The sequence below is a fragment of the Trichophyton benhamiae genome, assembly GCF_000151125.1.
Source record: "Trichophyton benhamiae CBS 112371 chromosome Unknown contig00075.49, whole genome shotgun sequence".
Classification (NCBI taxonomy): domain Eukaryota; kingdom Fungi; phylum Ascomycota; class Eurotiomycetes; order Onygenales; family Arthrodermataceae; genus Trichophyton; species Trichophyton benhamiae.
Window position 1 is genome coordinate 505,831 of NW_003315103.1, and position 19,312 is coordinate 525,142.

The following is a 19,312-nucleotide window of genomic DNA, read 5'->3' on the forward strand; positions in this document are numbered from 1 at the left end:
GCTCAAACAAACTTCTTGGGTGTAACCGTCGGAAAGCTAGCTTCAACTTCAGCACCAACACCAACGCCAACGGGAAAGATACCAAGTTGACGGGAGACGGCTCATGGTCATATTAAGGGTTTCAATAATCCCATCTTCAAATGATCCCGGCATTTACCCTGTCTTGAAGCGATGTTTTCCCCTCGTCGCCTCCGGCTTTACTTGATTTCCGCCGTGATACTCGTTTGTTTCATACTATATTTCACTGTAGGTCTGCTCGTTCTTCGACCGGCTATGTGATATCCTATGTATTTTGTAGTCATACAGATGCATAAATAGCCGACTACTTTGTTCCTGGGGTGTAAAATTGTCCTAACACTTTGCTTAACAGGGAGATGTCCGGCGCACGCAGGCGTTAAGAGCTGCCGGTACATCGCAACTGGGGAAATCAAATCCCAACTTGAAGGGCTCATTAGGAAGTCATGGAAATGATAAAGAGAACGATGGCGGCATCTTTGATAAGTTGAAGCCTGGTTCTCTGCGGCCCGGAGACAAGCAGAAACCAGTCAAGGTAGAAGAACCAGAGCAGACTCCGACTTCAGCCAAGAAAGGGAAAGGGAAAGGAAAAGGGAAAGATGAAGAAGAAGAAGCTACAGACGATGCGAAGAGCGAAGACGACATTGTCAACGAAGAGATGAATACCATCTTAAAGAGATCCCCAAGTAAGCATGATAGCTAAAACAAGTGTTTGTACGAGAGAACTGGCTAACGATACTAGTTATAATATTCTCCAAGTCATATTGCCCTTACAGTAAGAAGGCAAAGTATTTCATGCTGGAGAAGTATAATATCACCCCCGCTCCCTTTGTGGTTGAGCTGGATGAGCATCCGCTAGGCAGGCAGCTGCAGGATCTGCTAGGGACCAACACTGGCCGCAGGACAGTGCCCAACGTCCTCGTCAACGGCAAGACTATAGGCGGCGGAGACGACATCGAAGCCTTGTACCTGTCTGGTGAGCTGGGGACGAAGCTGCAGGCTCTGGGCGGGAAGAGAGTGACAGCGGTTCCTCACAATGCAGACCCAGACCCATAGCAATTGGTCTGAAACAACCGATTTCCCGTCCCCTATGCATCCCAGGTGGCTGTATACCTTTGGCGCCTCTCTTTTCCTGCTCTTCTTCCATTGTATAATAGGTCGGCATCAATCGATATCAATCAATATCAATAAATATCAACTTCGTCGCCTTCTTCTTATTCCCAAAAAGGGAAACACGTCACGTGAAAATCCCTGCTTAGTAACAAATCATTAGTAATCACATACTAACCGAAATAAGCACTAAGCGAACACACAACTTCTGGCTTACATAATAATTTAGCGACCGCAAAACTTCCAAAGCGAAACTTCGAAAAGTCGACGAAGCGAAAAAAGAACGACGAAGCGCATCAACGTCGACAAACCACCTTCAACTCTCCCGTTTCGCCCTCGGTCAGCTTCTTCACAGGCGGAGTCAAGATGCTCTACATACACTCCCAGGAGACTCTGCAGATCCCAGAGAATGGTGAGCACCCCCGAGCAGCGCTATCGCATATTACAGTGGAGGATGGATGGATGGAGAGGGATGGACTGTGGCTGTTGGCTGTTTAGCGACCCTGGCACGACTAGATGGCATGAAGATGCGGGGAAATGATTAGGATATATATGACTGTGAACTTGTTGCTGACTGGGTGTACTTGATATAGTGAACCTTCACATTCGATCCCGTATCGTTACGGTTGAGGGACCACGAGGTACGATCACTCCGCACGAAGAAACACATACACACGCAGACTTTTTGAATTGAGCATCTGGGGTCGAATGCATTGGCATGCACTTACACTGGTTTCAATGATGCAGGAAAGTTGGTCAAGGACCTCTCCCACCTTGCGGTCTGCTTCAGCCGCCCAAAGAAGGACACCATTGCCATCGAGGTTCACCATGGAGGACGTAAGGCCGTTGCTACCCTCCGCACTGTCCGGACCATCATCAACAACTTGATCATCGGCGTCACCCGCGGGTTCAAGTACAAGATGCGCTACGTCTACGCCCATTTCCCCATCAACGTCAACATTGAGACCAACAAGGAGACCGGTGCCGTCGAGCTCGAGATCCGGTATGTCACTGAAACACCCCCGGATACAATAAAAAGTTGAAAGAGTCATTACTGGAGCAAGATGGAATGCTAATGGATTACCATTTGTAGTAACTTCTTGGGTGAGAAGGTTGTCCGTCGCGTTGTCTGCCAGAAGGGTGTCGATGTTGTTGCTTCCTCCAACGTCAAGGATGAGATTGTTCTCTCCGGAAACTCCATCGAGGGTGTATCACAGAGTGCTGCCGATATACAACAGATTTGCCGTGTCAGAAATAAGGATATTCGAAAGGTGAGCCTTAAAACTCCTGCCGCTTGACTTATTTGTGCTAACATGAGAACTAGTTCCTTGACGGAATATACGTCTCGGAGAAGGGAAACATTGTCGAAGAAGAGTAAAGGATCTGCTGAAATATAACATTTCCTGCTCTGTTGAAATTGGGGGGAGCGTCAAAACCGTTGATAGCATGTTACTCTGCCAAACGATAATGAAAACTTTCTACCTACCGCCTTACCTTACACCATCTCCGCCATAAAAGGGTCACATTGCCTTTGTTTCTGCTCTGTAGGCATTCGACTCCATCTATCTGACGGCTTGGTTTTCTGGAGTCGGCGCGCTCTGGGTTCAGGCTGGAGTATGACCGGCCAGCCTGTATGTACTCATAAATGAAAACCATTACATTGACATCTAAGAAACTTTCCATGGCCACTTGCCATCCTATACTACAAATGTTAGTATTCCTAGAACTATATGCTATATGGGCATACACAGGGTAATCTAGATCTAGCTCCACCATGTTGCATTGCAGCATTGGTCACCGCAACATTCATAGAGCATACAACCACCCCACCCGCCTTATCATACCTATCCAACAGCACCCTTGCATTCATCCCCTTTTATACATAAAACCCCAATGTCATCTTTACTTCTCTTTCGCACCACACAAGAGCCTCTTGGCCCGTGCACAATATACACGTGATTTATTTGTGATTATATAATATTATCTTACTCATCATGTAATTACATAAGCTCATAGCATCATCGACAAAGACGAAGAAAAGCGAAAGCAAAAAGACATAAAAACGACATGGAGGGAAGAAGCTGATCGTTTGTTTATTCGCCGCTCGGAAGCTGATAGTGGCTGCGCCATACCGTTATAAGGCGATACTGAGTCATGCTTGACTCCTCGATGCTCTGACATTCAACTCTTCCTTCACCTCTTGCCTTTCGACCCCCCCGACGTTTTATGCGCCCTGAGGTAGCCCTAGCCAAACTCACATTGCACTCTAGTATTGAACCAACCATTACTCTTCCTTTCATGTCTTTGCTTTGGAAAGCCTAGTTTTGAATATCTGCGCCTTTTACCCTTGAAAACTGCGAACTATGACTTCTCAGGCAGCCCTGATCGACGAGACCATCGTCGGGTTGAAGAGAGCCCTTTTGCGGCACGCCTCAGGTATTACCACCTTATGTACAGGTCTACTGGGAAGGAACATATACTGACATCGTGAGTGGAATAGATGCTGCCTATGACGATGCGATCAATCTACCCTCCAACCGCGGAAACAAGACTAGGCTGAATGCCGAATTCGTCCGAGAGGGTACTCTAGGTTACATGAACCATGAACAATTCTATAGAAAAGTGAGCTGGCTTAAGTTTACATATTGTGGTGGTTGTGATTCTTACTCTGTTTATAGAAAGCGGAACACTCAGGGTATACACGGGATATATTAGAGAGCAACCCGCCACGATTCGACGCGGAAGGAGACGAGCTTGATTTCGACGACTCTGATGCCGCAGCGGATGCCGAAGCAGCAGATGATAACCCGTTTTCATCAACTCACTTGGATGGTAGTTCCCCCGCTTACAATGATGGTATTTTTGTGATAACTTATATTCTGCGCATATAGACCTTCTTGCTCCGTTGACACATCCTTCCGAACTTGCGAATCATTCCATGGCCAATGCTTACACGAATAAAGCGATTACTACGATGATCGAGCGGATCAACCGCCGACTCCGATTAGAACGGCATGCACTCTGGCAAGCAAAGAATGTTTATAGACAGCTCGTCGCGGATTCGATATGGATGCCTTGCGGTGCTGTAGAACGAGACGACGATGCTGAGCTTTTCGGAGCATCAAATCCACAGTCTATAGCTCAGGAACCATCAGTTTCTAATTTAACAGCCACGGCCTCTTCAGACCGTATGAATGTTGATCAACAGAATGACAACAATGGAGATAGCTCGGCTGGAAACGACAGAAGTAATGATGACTCAAGAGCAGAAAGACCAGATGAAACCACAGATAACACTCGCGATCCCGACGGAGACATAGTGATGGAATCCGCAGACATAGACGATGGGGAGGACAAAGGCCGGAGAGGAGGTGGAGGCGAGTCAGAGGGCGATCAAACTGAAGGATCACCAAAGGATAAGGATAAGGAATTGACAGATGACGGTTTTCTCCACCCACGCCGAATGACAACTAGAGCACAAGTAAGTGCGAACCAAAATACAGTTTCACAGGAGAAGCAAGATGAGAAGGAACACGAAATCTTGTCCCTCGAAGTTCATCCCATCTTTCGACTGCCTCGACTACCGCCAGAGGAGCGGAACTGCGGCTTAACCCAAAGTGAAGCTGATGAAACCCGCCGTATGCTATGGGCTTATATACAGAAGCAAGGAGAGAGTGTGCGGCTGTTCACTGAGATGCTCAAGATGCTCCGCAAGTCGCACCGAATGAAAGAAGAGGTGTGGGAGTGGTGCAAAGCGGAAGCACACATTGGAGAGCTGAGCGATGGAGAAGACTGGTATGATAAGGAGCGATGGGGGTTAGGTGAGGGTGAGGACCTGAGGAAAGGGGCCGATGAAGAGGAGACCGAGGGATTGGATGAAGGGAGACCGACTGGTAAACGGGGGAGAGGACGAAGAGCTTGAGAAATTTATTACAACTTATCTAGCCATCTGGAATGCGCTATATCATGTGTTTTTATTTCAATGCAATAGCAGAGAATGTGTAGAATAAAGACTGTTATGGTGAATAACAGTGTAAAGTAGATAAATATTCTAGTAGGTAAATATTCGAGACCAGGGTTTAGAGTCAAGTCTATATATTGAGAGTACCTTAACGAGAGTGGTCGAATAACGGGCGTATGTATCACCTTGGAGAGACGGGGTTAATGTAGAGTACGAGTACAATTACAGCGACAATAACACCGGCTGTCCCAGTTAGGAGCCCACCCAGGTTTGCCATGGAGAGAGAGAGTGTGTGTGGTTGAACTTTGTCTATCAGCCCTCAAGCTATCCATTGGAGGATAGGTTTTGAAATGGACATGGCAGAGTAAGAACAGAAGAATTCTAAGCAGCCTTCCCGGCCTTCTTTGCAGCGGATCTCTCCCTATCACGCTTGCTATAGATCTCTTCTGTGAAGGGTCTGCAGAGGCGGTAGTTAGCATATAAGACGAGAAGGAAAAGGATACAGAGATACATGAAGAGCAGTTTCGAAACGTACTCTTCCCATAGACAGGCGATCTTGTAGCAGATGAAGACCTCGGCAGTGAGTAGGAGACCAGCAGGCTTTCCATGGTACAAGGCCACAGCCAGGAAACTCATGGTGCTGCCCCAGTACATAGGAGCACTGGTGATATTGAACGGAAAGCCCGTCACGGGAGCATCCATAAGGATTCCAAAGTAGTCTCCGAGGTAAGTTCCTGTGATCCCGAGTGCCCACATACTAGATAGAACGAGTACATTCCCCGTAGCGAAAAGGCCGTAGGCCAGGTACTGCTGGTGGACAGGTGCAAAGTAGGGCTGGTGCTTGAGAGCGTCGTTGTACAGATGGTCGCGGATTATGCCTAGCGAGAAGATGGTAACAGCCAGGAAGTAGCACCCATTGTACTTGTTACCACTAAACAGCTTGGTCAAGAAGTGGTTGTTGTATTCTAAATGTCCAGCATGGGAGAGGATGTCAGGATGGTTGCTTCAGTATAGATGCCCCAGAGTGGAGAGGGGCAGAGCGGGGAGGGTCGGGGAAGTATCGGACCTTGACGGGCAACAATGCTATTCAAGTCAGCACCAAGAGACAGATACAAGAGAGCCAGGACAGATACGTACTTCCAGAAGAGCGGGTTGAATGCAATTGTAACGGCCGACACTGGTTACGGATACTCTGTTAAGCTGTATGTACACACGAGCTAGAGGAGCACGACGGAACAACTTACAGACCAGGCTCGGCTGCGAGAGGTCAATGTATTGTGATAGGGACATGATTGGCGTCTAAGCGAGGGGAATATGCAATTAACAGCTTTTCAATGCGGCTTAAGTGCGTGTCCGGAAGATGCTTTGACTTCTTCGTGAACTTGGAGTTGTTGAAGTTTTTGTCGTAAACAAGAAATGGAAGAAGAAAAGAAGCCGAAGAACCCCACGCTTACTAAATGCTGAGTAACAAGGATGATTAACAAATTAATAATAGTAACTCTTGGCATATGTTTTCTTTTAATAGACCTACCCTAACCTTAACCCTAATCCACCCGCGCAGTGACCATCAACACGAACCCGAGGGGAGTTCCAAGATTCATCTCGAAGGCCTGGTTAGTTCGCTCTGATTGTCCGCCTGTATCGCATCATACTTCATACAGCAGTACCTAACGCCACAAGATTTGAAGTTGAGCCTTGACGGTATTATTGTAGCACGGTAGGTCATATTTATCAGTATTTTTCTATATTGAATAAAGAGTAAAGGAAAAAGGGAGTAATATCGGCGCATCAACGAATTCGTATACATATCGTGCTTAGCGAAGAGTGACTGTAGTATGTTAACTATGCTTGATAACTCCAACAGTTCCAGGTCAAACTAGTGGGGTAGACGCACATACGGAGGATCTCGAAAACGGAACTATAAATAACGTATCTATTGATGTTGGCATACAAATCCGAGGAATTAAAAGATTTTCAACAACAACGTAAAAATTTCAGACAATACCAAACCTTCTAAAACAACCATCCTTCAGCAGCCACCTACTATGTCTGTCAGGAGCGCTGACGTCAAACGCATTATCACATTCTGGTTCAACCGCCCGCCCGTTGAATGGATAACCGCCCCAAGAGGCATCGACGACCAGATAAGGTCCGAATTTGATGACCTCGTCCTCACAGCCCGTCAGAACAAGCTCGATGACTGGGAAATGGAACCCGAAGCCTGTCTTGCTCTCGTCGTTCTACTTGATCAGTTCTCCCGCAACTTGTTCCGAGGTTCCCCTGATGCCTTTAGCGCCGACTCGAAGGCCCATGAAATAGCTACTAGGGCCATAATACGTGGTTTTGATAAGGATGTCAGCGCCATACAGGCATCAGCTTTCTATCTACCGCTTTTACACCAGGAGAGTTTGATCTCGCTCGTGGCGGCTCGCTCTCTGTTTGAGAATCTGAGGCAACGATGTGCAACTTGGGAAGAGAAGGAATGGGCCGATATGGGTATCGATATTGTGAATGAGAATATCCGCCATATGGAACAATTTGGAAGATATCCAAGCAGGAATTTAGCCTTGGGGCGAACAAATACTGAAGCCGAAGAGGAGTACCTCAAGCAGCGGGCGAACCGGGAATGAAGCTGGCTCGTACGTACTCGGATGTTTACGCACTTGAACAGAACAATGAGGTTAATGTTGAACTGAGTAGATGGTATCCCATGATATACAATATTGCACGATCATATGGAATACATACAGGTTTACTGTTCAATGTAATGATTTTACACTATTGAAAAACCGGGAAATATTTGAAATTCATACTGGTCAGCATAAATTAGTTACCCATTACTTAGTTAAAGATGGCTGGGAATATAATACTAAAATATGTTCCAATGGAGTTAAAGGTATAGAGCACTTGCTAATGCCAACAGAACTCGTGTATAGCACACTTGCTGTGTTATGGGATGCACCAAAAGTCCAAGGCTCGAATGGCTGAAAATTAACAAAATATAAGTTCAAATTCAGGGCTTATTTTATGGACACTTATATTCTATTATTAGTAACTAAAGTGGGCTTTCCGTGCCACTAGTCCGAAATAAAACTAGCGAGCGTTTAAGCTAACCTTAATTATTTTCCTTTCCTTCTTATTCACTTTTCGACTTTGCTATGCATATTTCCTTCAATCGACCAAGTTAATAACGAAGGCTGTCATTTAACAGTGGCTTTATTCATTCGGGAGAGATATTATTTATGTGGGCTCATAGTCATCTATAGGCAAAGTGTTCTGGTACGCGAGTATAGGAGCCCGGCAATACAATATTATTAGATGGAATTTGTATACCGTGTTTATTGTAGCTCGTGTGTAGAACGTTCTCTTTAGACTATCGGGAATACGGATGGAAGAATAGAAAACAGAGGTTGTTGAGGGGTAAGTATATTTATAGGTTCACATCTAGGTTTGTCTAAGGAGCATCTAGAATCAAGATTTACATTTCCCCAGACTTGCTTTTCCCGGTTGTCCGTAGATAAATTCCCACTTCTTGTAAACCATACAAGAGACCCTTTTAGAAACTCTCGATCTGATGGGCTCGCTCATCCACTGGAAACTAGGAGGGGGTAACAGTAATGGAGCTGTGATGGCAACGAACAATTCTATGCCTCATACCAGATAAACAAGACCTGGCTATGCCTGTAGTTTTTGAAACTATGCAGCAAGGGGTTGAAATTCCTCAAGTCTAATAACCAGCAAAGTTCCTCTATCTTGTAATCTTGGAGTTTTCATGGGCTTTCCTAGCGGATGGGAAAAGACAGCAGCAACAGCAGTAATAACAGCAGTTGCGGCACGAGCCAGTCAACTTTCGGAGTTGTAGGAGGAATCCAATGGTAACAAGAGCAACGGGGATCCACATCAGCGCCATCATCGCAATGCCTAGTTCGGCATGGACATTGAGGTCTGCAGCGTTATTCTCGAAGACGACCTGGAAGATGACGAACATGACCGTTGCAACGGCGGCTCCAGCAGAGGCAGTGAACCAGGCACCCCATGCAAGAATGGCGATGGGGATCGCGATCTTGCTTGGTGCGGCTCTTTTCTTTGCGCGGTAGTAGGAGGAATAGTTTGGCGCCGAGAGAATGGCTGCTGACGAGGGTATGGAGAAGGGAGTTAGGATCATGCAAAGGAATGTGAGGATGGTAGCAGTGATAAAGAAGCCGAACATCCAGTTTGAAGCTACGCGGGCGATGTTCAGGGCACGGGTGATTCCACTAGGCAAAACAACTGGGATGATCAGCAGGGTCTCTACAAGGGGGTGTGAGTAGGAGTAGAATGCTTACTTGTGGCGCCGGCCAGTAGTTCACTGGTAATAATTTCAACTGGGTTAAAGGCATATGTCGGCTTTGGCTTGGAACAGCGAGTGATGCCGGAACCGTCTCCGTATCCTTCACAGAAGCCCCAGAGGCCAACCTGGTAGAAATCATGCAGCCCTATAGTTCGGGCGATACTGTTGATGAGTACAGCATTGGGAACAGTCAGAGGAACGATGTTGGAGAGATCGATCTTGAGGAAATAGATATCTCGCAGGACGAGTCGGTCTGATAGATTGCCTATCTGCACGAGCAGCAGCATAACGAACGCAACGAAGTATATGAGGGAGTGGAGGATGCGATGCGGTATAGCCGGCCGGCGAGCCAGAAAGCTCTGTCTGGGAGCTTTCTCGCTCGACTCTGGGGGACCGGGCCATAGCTTTGAAAGGACAGGAGGCGGCATGTCGATATCGCCGTGCTTGTGTTTTGTGGGCTGTGATATTCTGTTATACAGAGGCAGACCTGGAGGCGTAGGTCAACAGTAAGGCTCCCAACGAGCGACGCAAATCCCAGGCAGGAGGACAAGGATATAACGAAGCTGCAGGGCGTTAAACCATCTCAGCAACGTTTCAGCAGCCCAGGAAAAAGCAGAGGATCAAGAGACGATCCTCCTGAGCCAGCAGGTCATTTGCTCGGAGACTTGCTGGACCGGGGGGCCACGATTCACCGGGCGAGACCCAAGGCCTGCCAGTCAAGAGAGTGAATTGACAAGCGAGGGAGGTCGAGTGAGAGTGATAGAGAGTGAGAGCGAGGCCCTTATGGGAGTTTGATATAGGATGTTTGGTGTAGGACGACGGGTGCGTTTAGGTGTGGCTGTAGGTATATCAGCGGACGCGGAACCGCTTTGCTGTGACGCCATCACGCGGTGTAGGCAAACTGCCGGGCCGGGCGGTTGGCCTTCCTGGCGCATCCAAGACAAAACAGGCGGAGGGCTGATTCCTCAGTCTCAAGCTGGAGCTGAAGCTGGAGCTGGTGATGGAGCTGCCATGGTTGTTGTCCAGGTCAAGGATCTTCCTGTGGTGGAGAAAAAAGTGGCTTGGACGGGATCTGCTTGCGTGTTGCTCTTTCTACGGGACGAAGCAGGAGGAAAACAACGAAAAAAGGCATTACGGCAGTTTCTATTCGCTATTTATTTAATTGGGGGCCTGCCGAAGAGCTACAGAACAGCTCTTAGAGCCTCGAAAAGAGCAGCAGCAGAAGTGATCTATCATAAAAAGCCGTGGAAAACGAGCTCATAATATCGTCATGACGAGGATGTTGATCACGATCATCGAGTAAATCATCTCTAGTTTGCCAGATAAACGACCAAGGACGGATTCAGAAGCAAGAGACGTGGTTCGGCCGCAGCATTTGCCGTTGTACGTAACGTTGTTGAGCTTGGCGGCGACTTGGAATACGGAGCCGTTGACGTTGCCTATGTTGTAATAGTCGACTAGGAGGAAGTTTGGCGGACGATTCCATTTCTCTAGACGGTGTGAGTAAGGAGAATAACGAGTAGGAAGGAGAGAACACGTACCTGTGCAGTTACCGGCCATGGCTCCCATGCTGCCAAAGCCTGATACTGCGTTGGTCTCGTTCAGCAAGACTGTGTTGGGCACAAGAATGGTGGCTCCGGCAATGCTGATCTCGAGATTCAGGTTGTGGTTGGCCATGTACATGCGTTTTCTGGCGTCAGCTTCATTTAGACCCGGTGGTCGTTGGATATCGCACGGGAAGTTTCTGTCCGTTGGGGAAAATGGGGTCTCCCAGATGTACGTAAACTCGTCCAGGATGTAAGGGACTTCGCCATGGTTGGCCTCGTAGTCCATGAAGACCATCGCCCTCTTACCGGACAGGATAACCTCAGATAGCGTAGGCCAGTCGTCCAGGGCTATAGAGTGATTCTTGGGTGTGTAGACATGGTCTATCAGCCCAGAGCTCTGGATCGGTGCAGTGAAGTTTTTCACCCCGACGAAGTCCCCGTTGCCGATGAGCAGGGAGACAACGTCGTAAGGGTTGTCTCTGAGCCAGTCTGCTACCTTTTTCAGGTAGCTCTCCAGGGTGCCGGCGTTAAGCAGATCACACGAGCTGTGGCAGAGATAGATGGTTCCATTCACCAGGTGCGTTTGGAACTGCACTGGTAGAAGTTAGCATCGTCAGTAAGAGTAAGAAAGAGGACGTACGCATCCGGATCCCATCGTTGAGCTGGGTGACGACGTCCAGCTCCTGATTGCTGGCGATGTTGCCTGGCCGCACAAAGGGGCTGTTGTGAGCAGCCACCTGGGTGATGTTGCCGTAACTGCGAGCACAGAACTCAGCATACCCGTTGCATGGCCGGGTATTCGTCGGCTGGGGCTCTCTCGACGTCTCTGTTGCCGTAGCGTTTCCAGACAGTGTGGTCTCATTTGCAGTCACAGTGCTGGTGGTGTGGCTGCCGACCAGCAAGGTGTAGCTGGCCGAGGTAGTGGTATAGAAGCTGTCAGACGAGTTTGTCGAGCTGCTCGAGAACGTCGACTGGGACAGCTCACCCGAACTGGTAGGCGTTCGCGTTCCATGGTGTATCGAGATGGATGTAGGGATATCTGAGCCCGTCAGGGTGATGGTGGCCTCTGCTGCCGTCTGCACTGGGCACAGCAGGCCGGCCACCACGGCACCAAGAACGATCAGAAGAATTTCCATGCTGGTTTAAACACAAACAGAGCTATCTCTAGCTGTCCCTGTATTTTACTTCCTCTTATTTCTTCCTTTCAGAAGCCAACACCGCGTCTAGTGACGTAACTGGTGGAGAGGAGAGGATCAGCGTCTATCCCAGGGAAAGGATAGAAGCTGAAGGCGAAACCGAGGAAGAAGCTGGGAGGCTCTTCCGCAGATCCTTCACTGTCCGTCTGGCTGTCTCCTGCTGGTCATCTGCTCGCCTGTTTGCTTGCCTACTTGTCTGCTTATCTGCTTGCCTGCTGTGTGCCTGCACAGCCTGATTGACGATCACACAGCGAGGCGGGCGCCAACTCGTTCTCCTGTCTCTGATGTCCCTGGCCGGTGGATTCACTCGGTGTCTCGCCGTCTCTAAGACGCCCTCCTTACTCTAATCCACTTGCACGGAGCAGTCCCTGTAACCCCCGTATGTTTCTGCGGCTTCTCGGTGGCCCTGTGTCACCGTTGAAGTAGCGATATACTAGTGTTAGTGCTTAGTAGGGACGTCCAGACTGGCCACGGCCGCTCAACAGGCCCATGACGGCCCTGGTGGCTTTCTTAGCGGCGTCTTATTGTCCGCGGCCGCTGTCTATTGTCATTCTCTATTGTGTATTGTCTGGATTGCTGCGTGTCAAAGGAAAACGGCCGAAGGTTGACGTTGAAAGTCGAGTCTTCGCTTTGTCCCTTTTTGGTTCCCACCAAAAGACCCAGAAAAAAAAACAAAAAAAAAAAAAAAAAACATTCATCGCCAACACCACCACCAACGACAACGAACGACACGGAGGAGAATAGAAGAATATATGCAAGACGCATCTTTGCTTCATACCTGCTCCTGGAATTACTCTGACACGGATAAGCTGACGCTGCACTGGATACAATGGTGGACATCGTCCCGCTCTGCTCATACCCATCCTACATCTCGCTGCTGCCCGCAGTGCAGACCTGCAACATCACCAACCTCCCCGAGAACTACTTTCTCAAGTACTATCTGTACCATGCACTCTCATGGCCGCAGCTGAGCTTCGTTGCCGTCGTCCGGGACCGCTCGAGCAAGTCAAAGGACCCGTTCGCGCCCGCCGCAAACCCCAAAGTGGTCGGATATGTGCTCGCGAAGATGGAAGAAGAGCCCTCGGACGGGCTGCCACACGGGCATATTACAAGCTTAAGCGTCATGAGAACACACAGACGGCTGGGAATCGCCGAGCGTCTGATGCGGATGAGCCGTACGTCTATAGAAAAAAAATAACATAAAAATTGGAATGGATGAGGTACATTATGGCGGGGATTAAGCTAACATATATGTGGATAGAACGAGCAATGGCAGAGTCCCATAAAGCGCACTACGTTTCCCTCCATGTCCGTGTCTCGAACAACGCTGCTCTCCGCCTCTACCGTGACACCCTCGGATTCGAGGTCGAAAAGATCGAGCCTAAATATTACGCTGACGGAGAGAATGCGTACGCCATGAAGATGGACCTGACTAGCCTATGGTTAAAGGATGATGAAGGGTACAGCGTCGGCCTAGACGGCAAGTCGTTCAAGAATACAGATGAGGATGTTGACGAGGGCGATGAAGTTGGTGACGTGGGCAAGGCCGGTGACGAAGCCAGCAAGGAAGAGAAGAAGATTAGAGTCAAGGTCGGTCGAAGCTTAGGCGTAGGAGATCTTGTGGAGCGGAATGAAAGTCGAGCGCAGGCTTGAAGGGGATATCCTCCCCCAGGCTGGATATTTAACGATAAAAAGGGAAGATACGAAACGAAGCTCTAGTTATGTGATATCATGCCTACTTCACCATGGAGCACGTATAGTGTGGACACAACTTTTTAGTCTTCATCGGAATATAGTAGCTATACCCAGGAGATAGTTGAAGACTAGAGACTAAAGAATTGTCATTCATTTGAGTAGGGTTCAAGTTATATCATTATCAGTATTTAATACACGACAAAAGCAGTGGGACTTGCTTTTTAATATCATATCCAACAACTACTGCTTGACATCTTTCATCACCGTTCCGGCCGCCTGGGGAGTTTGAGGATACTCTGGAGGAGGAATATTACTTGATATGTTCATATCCTCCATCCGTCTCTCCAGGGGGATATCCGGCTCTGTTTCTAATACATTATTTAGTTAGCATCACCTTTTTCGGCAGAATAAGAAGAAAATAGGGGTAATCAACAAAGCAATAAACGAACCTTTGGCTTTGCCCTTGCCCTTCTCCTTTGCTCTCTTGCGCTCTTCTTTTCTTGCTGCCTTCTCCTGCTTTCTAGCCTGTTTCTCCTCCTTTCTGGCCTGTTTTTCTTCTTGTTTGAGATTCTTCGCGGCCTGCTTCAACTCCCGTTTCTCACCTTGCAGGCTGCGTATCAAATTAACATAGTGATCCTTGATCTCCTGCATATCCCTCTTTATCTCGTCAATGTCAGAACTGAATTCTCCTCGAGTAGTAGAGGGGTGGCCCGCTGCACGGGAACTGGAGCCACTGCAGCCTCCAGATGTGGTATCACGACATCGTCGACCTGCCGAGCGGAAGTCTCTTCGAGCTGACTTCAGTGCTTTACAGTCTCGTCGCAGCTCCTTCCTGCGTGCCCGGTAGTCTGCTGTAGAGAGTTGTCTTTGCTCCTGTTGCTGCTTGAGGTTCTGAAGGGCAGTTTTGAGAGCGGCAAGCTCGCCTTTTTTCAGATCGGAGTCGGGCGAAGCAGAATCCAGCGATTCAGAGGAACTGCTTGACGAAGAGGATGAGGACGATGACGAAGAAGAGACAGAAGCGCTTCTTGCTCTTCTTCCTTTCTGCTCAACGTGTCCCCATTCGCGACCTCGCTGACCCGCCGGATCGGCTCCCCGCTGCCAAAATCCCCAGCCAGAGCTACCTGGCTGACATCCTTCAGGACCCCAAGTATTTCTACCTCGTCCGGGTCCTCCATAACCTCGACCTGCCCATCTGCCATGATGGTGGTGAAAGTGGCTATGGCCACCAAACCGGCCGTGGGGTCCATGATGACCACCCCATGATGCTTGGGCTTGGTCTCTGTAAGTGGTAAAGTTGTGTATAGCTCTGTTTCTAGCATCCATAGCCTGCTGCTGGACGTAGAATGCGTGTGCATGAGCGTTTCTTTCCACCTCACGGCTGGCTGCTTGAACCTGCTCGCTCACCATTCTGCTATGCTCCATAGCTTGTTCTGATACATACTGGCTGTATCTTTGGACTTGGTCCGAGATCATGGAGGCAATGTTATTCACTGCTGCGCCGGGGTTAAAAACCCACACTCCTGGTCCACCCGCAGGGCTGGATCTATATTGATATTGGTTATCCGAGCTTCCCCCGTTTCCTGCTGCTGCTGCTGGGGGGCTGGCGGCATCGGTTGTCTGCCGGTTCTGCCGGCCACTTGGTACCGCATTCGGCGGTTGAGGCAGCTCATGTACTTCTCTTGAAGTATTATCTGTAGGTTCTTCGAACAAAGACCGACGGATATCATTGCGAGATCTGGATGAGGTGGTGTTTGGATAGCATGAAGGACACAATGGAGACTCAGGTTGGCCTCCGTCTTCACGAACAAAACAATAAACTATCACAACCCCGCGAGGCTGGAAAAAGTTGACATTCCATTCTGTAACCACTGCTGTAATTCTCCATTGTCGCTCTTCCTCGGTCTCTTGCGGCCTGTCTTTTCGATCACGTTCAATCTCAGCACGCAGCTTTTGTGGGAGCTGAGGATGATTCGACGCCGGTCCAAGATGCGGTGGTAAAAGGTAATTCAGAAATGTATCCCAATCATGCTGTGTGATCTCTTCGGTTCTAGAGCGCCAACAGCGAGGATACTTCGAGAAGTCTTTGGCCTGGCTTCGCCTGTAGAAGACTAGGGTATGTTCCAAGATTTCTCCGTCAGAACGTGCAGTCGACGGCAGGCCACGCTCACTGAAATATGGCACTGCAGAAACAAAATTCGGAGCCTCTACGGCATGGGTATATGATGGAATGTTTTCTGTCGATACCTGACTTGCGGCATCATTGATCGTGGAAGCCGGTGTCAGAGGGTCGGTTGGGGTGTAGGGCGGAGGTGCGTCCTCCTCCGGATGTATATGTGTGAGAGTCATGCTGGCAGTTGATAATTGACTAGCCCAGAACTTGTCTCAAAAAATTGAGTATCACGCTGAAGTTATATCTCTTGAACCTCACAGGCAGCAACAAAAGGAGAGACGAGGGGTTGTTTTGAGGGAAACTAGGTGTGCCCAATATTTAAATAGGACAAGGCTAGTCCGTCCAAATACGAGGCTCGCTGAAGGCACCAGCATTTCTCAGCCACACCAAAGAGCTGCGAGCCTTGCCGTTAGCGTGCATATTAATGTTGTTGCCTAGATTTCATGAGCTCTGCCTCTGCAGATGTGGACAACATTCTTGGAGTATACCAGCCACCACCTCTGATGCAGAGGGCATTGACATGTTGCGGAGTAACGACCACTCCAGCCTTCCGTCCGTAAAGGCGGCCCGCCTATTCCCCATTATTGTCTCCTCTTCCTCAGCCTCTCAGCTCCGGAGCTAGTAAATCTGTCTTCGGACTTAATATTGCTTTCGGGAGTTCTGTCGTGCCATCCCCGCGCTTCGCTCCAGAAATGCTCGCTAGAAAGTGCAAAAATCAAGTTCAAAGTAATGTGCTGAGGAGTTTGTCTACATTGTAAATCTCCAACCAAAGAAGCGCCAATGCTAAGTAAATTCATGGGGACATCATGACAACCAACTTTTCGTCCAAATCATCCAATGCATAAAGAGGTCGGGTAAAGCAATATGAACCGCCCCAGAAATCTAATCCCAAGCATCTCCCCATCCGTCATCATCTAGCGGCTCATCTTTAGGTTTTGTGTCGATTGTCTTTGCTGGTTTGATAGGGGCCTTTGGTTTAACCTCTGTTCGTTTAGCTTGTGCTGTGCCGGAGCCTCCTGGCGTGGAAGACTTCTTTAGTCCCTTTGGCAATGGGTTCTTTGATTTTGACTTTGATTGACTAGCTAGCCATCCTGCAAAGTCGGGTTCTCCATCGTCGGCAAAATTGTGAGGGCGTGGTGATATGGCTGGGTTAGGAGATGCTGCCTTCTCAAAAACAATCGGTTCTTGGTCTTGCCTGTCTGGCTCATCATCAATGGCTTCGTCCATTGCGCCCCAATCGTCAAATGCATTGCTATCCTCGTCTTCCAGTAAATCAGGAGTGGCTTGGCTAATACCACCGATTGTTGGTTGTGAGAATTGTGCTACGTTTTGCGCGAGAGTTGGTGTTGCGGATCTGGCCCGAGAAGGTGGCAGAGAGTTATCAACGGCCTTTCCATTGGGCTTCGGTAGTGCCGGCTGGATTGGTTCAATAACTCCCTTAGTTTCTCCTGCTTTACTCGCGAATGAGGAGATTGCCCATCCAGCCCACGACGCTGCTGTGTTGGCCGGGCTAGGTAGTCTGGCTGCTGCAACAGATGAGTCTGCCCGTTCCTGAGGTGGGAGTGCTGTATCTGCCATGGTTGAAGTAAATTTGCGGATTCGTTGCAAGTATATGTCTAAACATTTGTTTGCCTGGTCGCGAACAAGCCTATGAAATTCATGTTAGGGGATATTGGTATTAACTTTTTGGCAGGAAGCTGTAACATACTTCTCTTTGTCTATGAGCGCAGGCGATATTACGGGAAGGACTTTGACGGCACAATCTTCTTCGGAAAAGAGGTCAAAAGTAGCCGCCAGAGCAAGAAGTCCGGCATTCCGTGCATGGACAAAGGGGTCTCTTAATGATCGAGAAAAAGCCGCAACAAGAATCTTTGGTCGAGACTAATTACACAGTTAGTGAAGTCCAGCCCGATTTCTCACATACTAAACTTACGCTTGCAGACAAGTTTTTAGCAATTTTACCCAGACATATGGTGGTATTTGTACGGATTCCAGGCTGCTCGTCATTGGCAGTTTTTGCAAGATATCGAACCAGTTCGCCGTTGATCGTGCGGTCAGATAATTTGCCTATGATTGCTAAGACAGCTTTGACAGTCTGTTCCCGTACAACCGGCGCAAGATCCGTAAATCCAGTGACCATTTGAGGGAATATCTTGTCATTCACAGTTCTCTGGGGAAGCCGGTCGATCATGAGAGGGAGATTATCCAGTAAGCATACGCGTATAGCTCGGTCCGGGTTCGCAAATAACCGAACAATGACGGGTGTAAGCTTCTGGGAGTATTCATCGTCACTAAGTTTTGTGCCGACTTTCAAAATAGTTGAAAGCACTTTTGGACCTCCTCCACCAAATTCAACTGATTTAAGGAGCTCAGGCAAGACTTTCATCTTAAAGAATTCCTCAGGATAGTCATCGGATAATTCGTCAAGTTCACTGTTTTTCAGATTAGTACTATAATGTAATTAGAAATTGAGCTTCGTTAACCTACTTAATAAATTGTTCTCTTTCCTCTTCACTCTTAAGTCCTAGACTCTCTATGTCCTGGGATAAGCGGATTAAGGGAGTCTGGAAGAACCCTCCTGAGCGTTTCCCCTGCTCAAGGAAATGCGCTACGCTTAGTCGTAGTTTTGGGTTAGAATTCAAAAGTTTCTTATAGCTCGGCCGCATGCTGGGAGGTATGTTTGAAGTCTGACCAGCTTGTTCAGGGCCGTGAAAGGATCCGTTAAAAGCCTCGTATATGAGAACTCCGAAGTTATATGCGTCCACAGCGAAGAGTGGGTTACTTTTTATAACATCCCATCCACCTTTTAGTATTTCTGGAGGGTTGTATCGCCGTGATTCTGGCAGAATACTGCCATACGTCTGCATCCTTGTCAGACACTACACAATTTTGTAAGGAACACGGGAAATGGGGGCCATACATATATCACCGGGGAGTCTTCCTTCAGGGAGCTTAAAATGTCGAAACCGGCTAATTTCCATTCCCCACTTTCGCCAGTGTATACAGATGATACTCTGATCGCACCATGTACGGACGCGGCGTCTTCATTTATAAATTTAAGAGTGGACTAGGGCGCTGTATGAGAATAGCTTTCAAGGCACGCCATAGGGAATTTGATACTCACGGCGATGGTATATAATCCCCATTTAATTGTTTCCTCAGACATACTTCTCCTTTTAACTGGCCATGATAAAGGAATGACTCGCTCTACAACAATGTAGATTTGTGTTTCCGTCTATTTCCCGCGTCAATCTAGATGATATCCCAGCACCCATATCCAGTAAGGGA

The 19,312-nt window shown here is 48.3% G+C and overlaps 10 protein-coding genes across 10 annotated transcripts; 5 read left to right on the forward strand and 5 right to left on the reverse strand.

Annotated features, from left to right (window-relative positions):
* Positions 1 to 171: 171 nt before the first annotated feature.
* On the forward strand, positions 172 to 1,071 carry ARB_08037 (Glutaredoxin domain protein; the record flags this gene model as incomplete). The annotated part of the gene is made up of 3 exons (XM_003013879.1): positions 172 to 246; positions 371 to 701; positions 758 to 1,071. The coding sequence occupies 3 exons, from the start codon at positions 172 to 174 to the stop codon at positions 1,069 to 1,071; spliced, it is 720 nt and encodes a 239-aa protein (XP_003013925.1).
* A 420-nt stretch (positions 1,072 to 1,491) lies between these two features.
* On the forward strand, positions 1,492 to 2,503 carry rpl9-2 (60S ribosomal protein L9; the record flags this gene model as incomplete). The annotated part of the gene is made up of 5 exons (XM_003013880.1): positions 1,492 to 1,537; positions 1,719 to 1,766; positions 1,873 to 2,128; positions 2,219 to 2,396; positions 2,450 to 2,503. 5 exons carry the CDS (start codon positions 1,492 to 1,494, stop codon positions 2,501 to 2,503), a joined length of 582 nt encoding a protein of 193 aa, XP_003013926.1.
* Positions 2,504 to 3,488: 985 nt separating this feature from the next.
* On the forward strand, positions 3,489 to 5,047 carry ARB_08039 (uncharacterized protein; the record flags this gene model as incomplete). The annotated part of the gene is made up of 4 exons (XM_003013881.1): positions 3,489 to 3,561; positions 3,626 to 3,747; positions 3,804 to 3,981; positions 4,017 to 5,047. The coding sequence occupies 4 exons, from the start codon at positions 3,489 to 3,491 to the stop codon at positions 5,045 to 5,047; spliced, it is 1,404 nt and encodes a 467-aa protein (XP_003013927.1).
* A 420-nt stretch (positions 5,048 to 5,467) lies between these two features.
* ARB_08040 (uncharacterized protein) lies at positions 5,468 to 6,376 on the reverse strand (the record flags this gene model as incomplete). The annotated part of the gene is made up of 3 exons (XM_003013882.1): positions 5,468 to 6,089; positions 6,224 to 6,263; positions 6,331 to 6,376. The coding sequence occupies 3 exons, from the start codon at positions 6,374 to 6,376 to the stop codon at positions 5,468 to 5,470; spliced, it is 708 nt and encodes a 235-aa protein (XP_003013928.1).
* A 755-nt stretch (positions 6,377 to 7,131) lies between these two features.
* ARB_08041 (uncharacterized protein) lies at positions 7,132 to 7,716 on the forward strand (the record flags this gene model as incomplete). The annotated part of the gene is made up of 1 exon (XM_003013883.1): positions 7,132 to 7,716. The coding sequence occupies one exon, from the start codon at positions 7,132 to 7,134 to the stop codon at positions 7,714 to 7,716; it is 585 nt and encodes a 194-aa protein (XP_003013929.1).
* A 1,118-nt stretch (positions 7,717 to 8,834) lies between these two features.
* Positions 8,835 to 9,844, reverse strand: ARB_08042 (uncharacterized protein; the record flags this gene model as incomplete). Its single annotated transcript, XM_003013884.1, has 2 exons — positions 8,835 to 9,376; positions 9,412 to 9,844. The coding sequence occupies 2 exons, from the start codon at positions 9,842 to 9,844 to the stop codon at positions 8,835 to 8,837; spliced, it is 975 nt and encodes a 324-aa protein (XP_003013930.1).
* Positions 9,845 to 10,673: 829 nt separating this feature from the next.
* Positions 10,674 to 12,099, reverse strand: ARB_08043 (uncharacterized protein; the record flags this gene model as incomplete). Its single annotated transcript, XM_003013885.1, has 3 exons — positions 10,674 to 10,906; positions 10,958 to 11,557; positions 11,604 to 12,099. The coding sequence occupies 3 exons, from the start codon at positions 12,097 to 12,099 to the stop codon at positions 10,674 to 10,676; spliced, it is 1,329 nt and encodes a 442-aa protein (XP_003013931.1).
* Positions 12,100 to 12,988: 889 nt separating this feature from the next.
* Positions 12,989 to 13,812, forward strand: ARB_08044 (uncharacterized protein; the record flags this gene model as incomplete). Its single annotated transcript, XM_003013886.1, has 2 exons — positions 12,989 to 13,334; positions 13,421 to 13,812. 2 exons carry the CDS (start codon positions 12,989 to 12,991, stop codon positions 13,810 to 13,812), a joined length of 738 nt encoding a protein of 245 aa, XP_003013932.1.
* Positions 13,813 to 14,094: 282 nt separating this feature from the next.
* On the reverse strand, positions 14,095 to 16,200 carry ARB_08045 (uncharacterized protein; the record flags this gene model as incomplete). The annotated part of the gene is made up of 4 exons (XM_003013887.1): positions 14,095 to 14,222; positions 14,304 to 14,895; positions 14,931 to 15,246; positions 15,296 to 16,200. 4 exons carry the CDS (start codon positions 16,198 to 16,200, stop codon positions 14,095 to 14,097), a joined length of 1,941 nt encoding a protein of 646 aa, XP_003013933.1.
* Positions 16,201 to 16,906: 706 nt separating this feature from the next.
* Positions 16,907 to 18,891, reverse strand: ARB_08046 (uncharacterized protein; the record flags this gene model as incomplete). The annotated part of the gene is made up of 4 exons (XM_003013888.1): positions 16,907 to 17,672; positions 17,733 to 17,905; positions 17,958 to 18,474; positions 18,512 to 18,891. 4 exons carry the CDS (start codon positions 18,889 to 18,891, stop codon positions 16,907 to 16,909), a joined length of 1,836 nt encoding a protein of 611 aa, XP_003013934.1.
* Positions 18,892 to 19,312: the final 421 nt, after the last annotated feature.